This window comes from Nestor notabilis, unplaced genomic scaffold (genome assembly GCF_000696875.1).
Source record: "Nestor notabilis isolate BGI_N333 unplaced genomic scaffold, ASM69687v1 scaffold19706, whole genome shotgun sequence".
Lineage (NCBI taxonomy): Eukaryota > Metazoa > Chordata > Aves > Psittaciformes > Psittacidae > Nestor > Nestor notabilis.
In genome coordinates, this window is record NW_009931693.1 from 1,857 (window position 1) to 2,437 (window position 581).

General features: G+C 64.2%; 1 protein-coding gene across 1 annotated transcript in view; it reads right to left on the reverse strand.

The window, feature by feature from the left end:
* The window catches only part of CSK (c-src tyrosine kinase), a gene marked incomplete at its 3' end in the record, with an annotated part of 2,340 nt that extends 1,785 nt beyond the window's left edge, over positions 1-555 (reverse strand). The window contains exons 1-3 of the mRNA XM_010016032.1: positions 444-555; positions 303-368; positions 48-147 (exon numbers count right to left, since the gene is read on the reverse strand). Coding sequence (XP_010014334.1) covers positions 48-147; positions 303-368; positions 444-555 — 278 coding nt within the window. The remainder of the gene's footprint in view (positions 1-47; positions 148-302; positions 369-443) is intronic.
* Positions 556-581: the final 26 nt, after the last annotated feature.

Genomic DNA, 581 nt, shown 5'->3' on the forward strand with positions numbered 1-581 from the left:
GAGCGGAGGACCCCCCCCCCTGGTGCTGCCCCCTCCGTAACACTCACGTCATGACGGACGCCTCCGCCAGAAAGGCTTGAGCTGTGGCATCGTTTTTAATGCACTTCACGGCGACTTTGTTCCCCCGGTAATCCCCCAGCATCACGTCTGCAGGCCAGGAGAGACGGGAACAGAGACGGGAAAAGGAGACACGGGGAAGCATCCTGGCCTCCCAGGGCCCCACCATCACCCTGGAGAGGGGGGCTGCAGAGCCTCCCCCCCAAATGTTAGGGCCATCATAGTGCTGGGGGCACAGGGCTTACCTCCGAATTCCCCCTTGCCAATGATCTGCAGCAACTTCAGGTCCTTCATGTTGAGGGCCCAGCCACCTGGGAGAGGGAGGAGGAGGGTGAAGGGGTGCTGGGGGGGTCCCCAGGAGCTGGGGAAGGGGCACGGCCACTCACTGCGGGAGAACTCGGCTGCCACCGTCCCCTCCATCACCTTGGGTTTGATGAGGCGGGTGCAGAGCCCATCTGCGTCCGTGGTGTAATGCTGGGGAGGGGGACATGGGGACATCGCAGCGGGGTGGTGGGGTGGGGGAC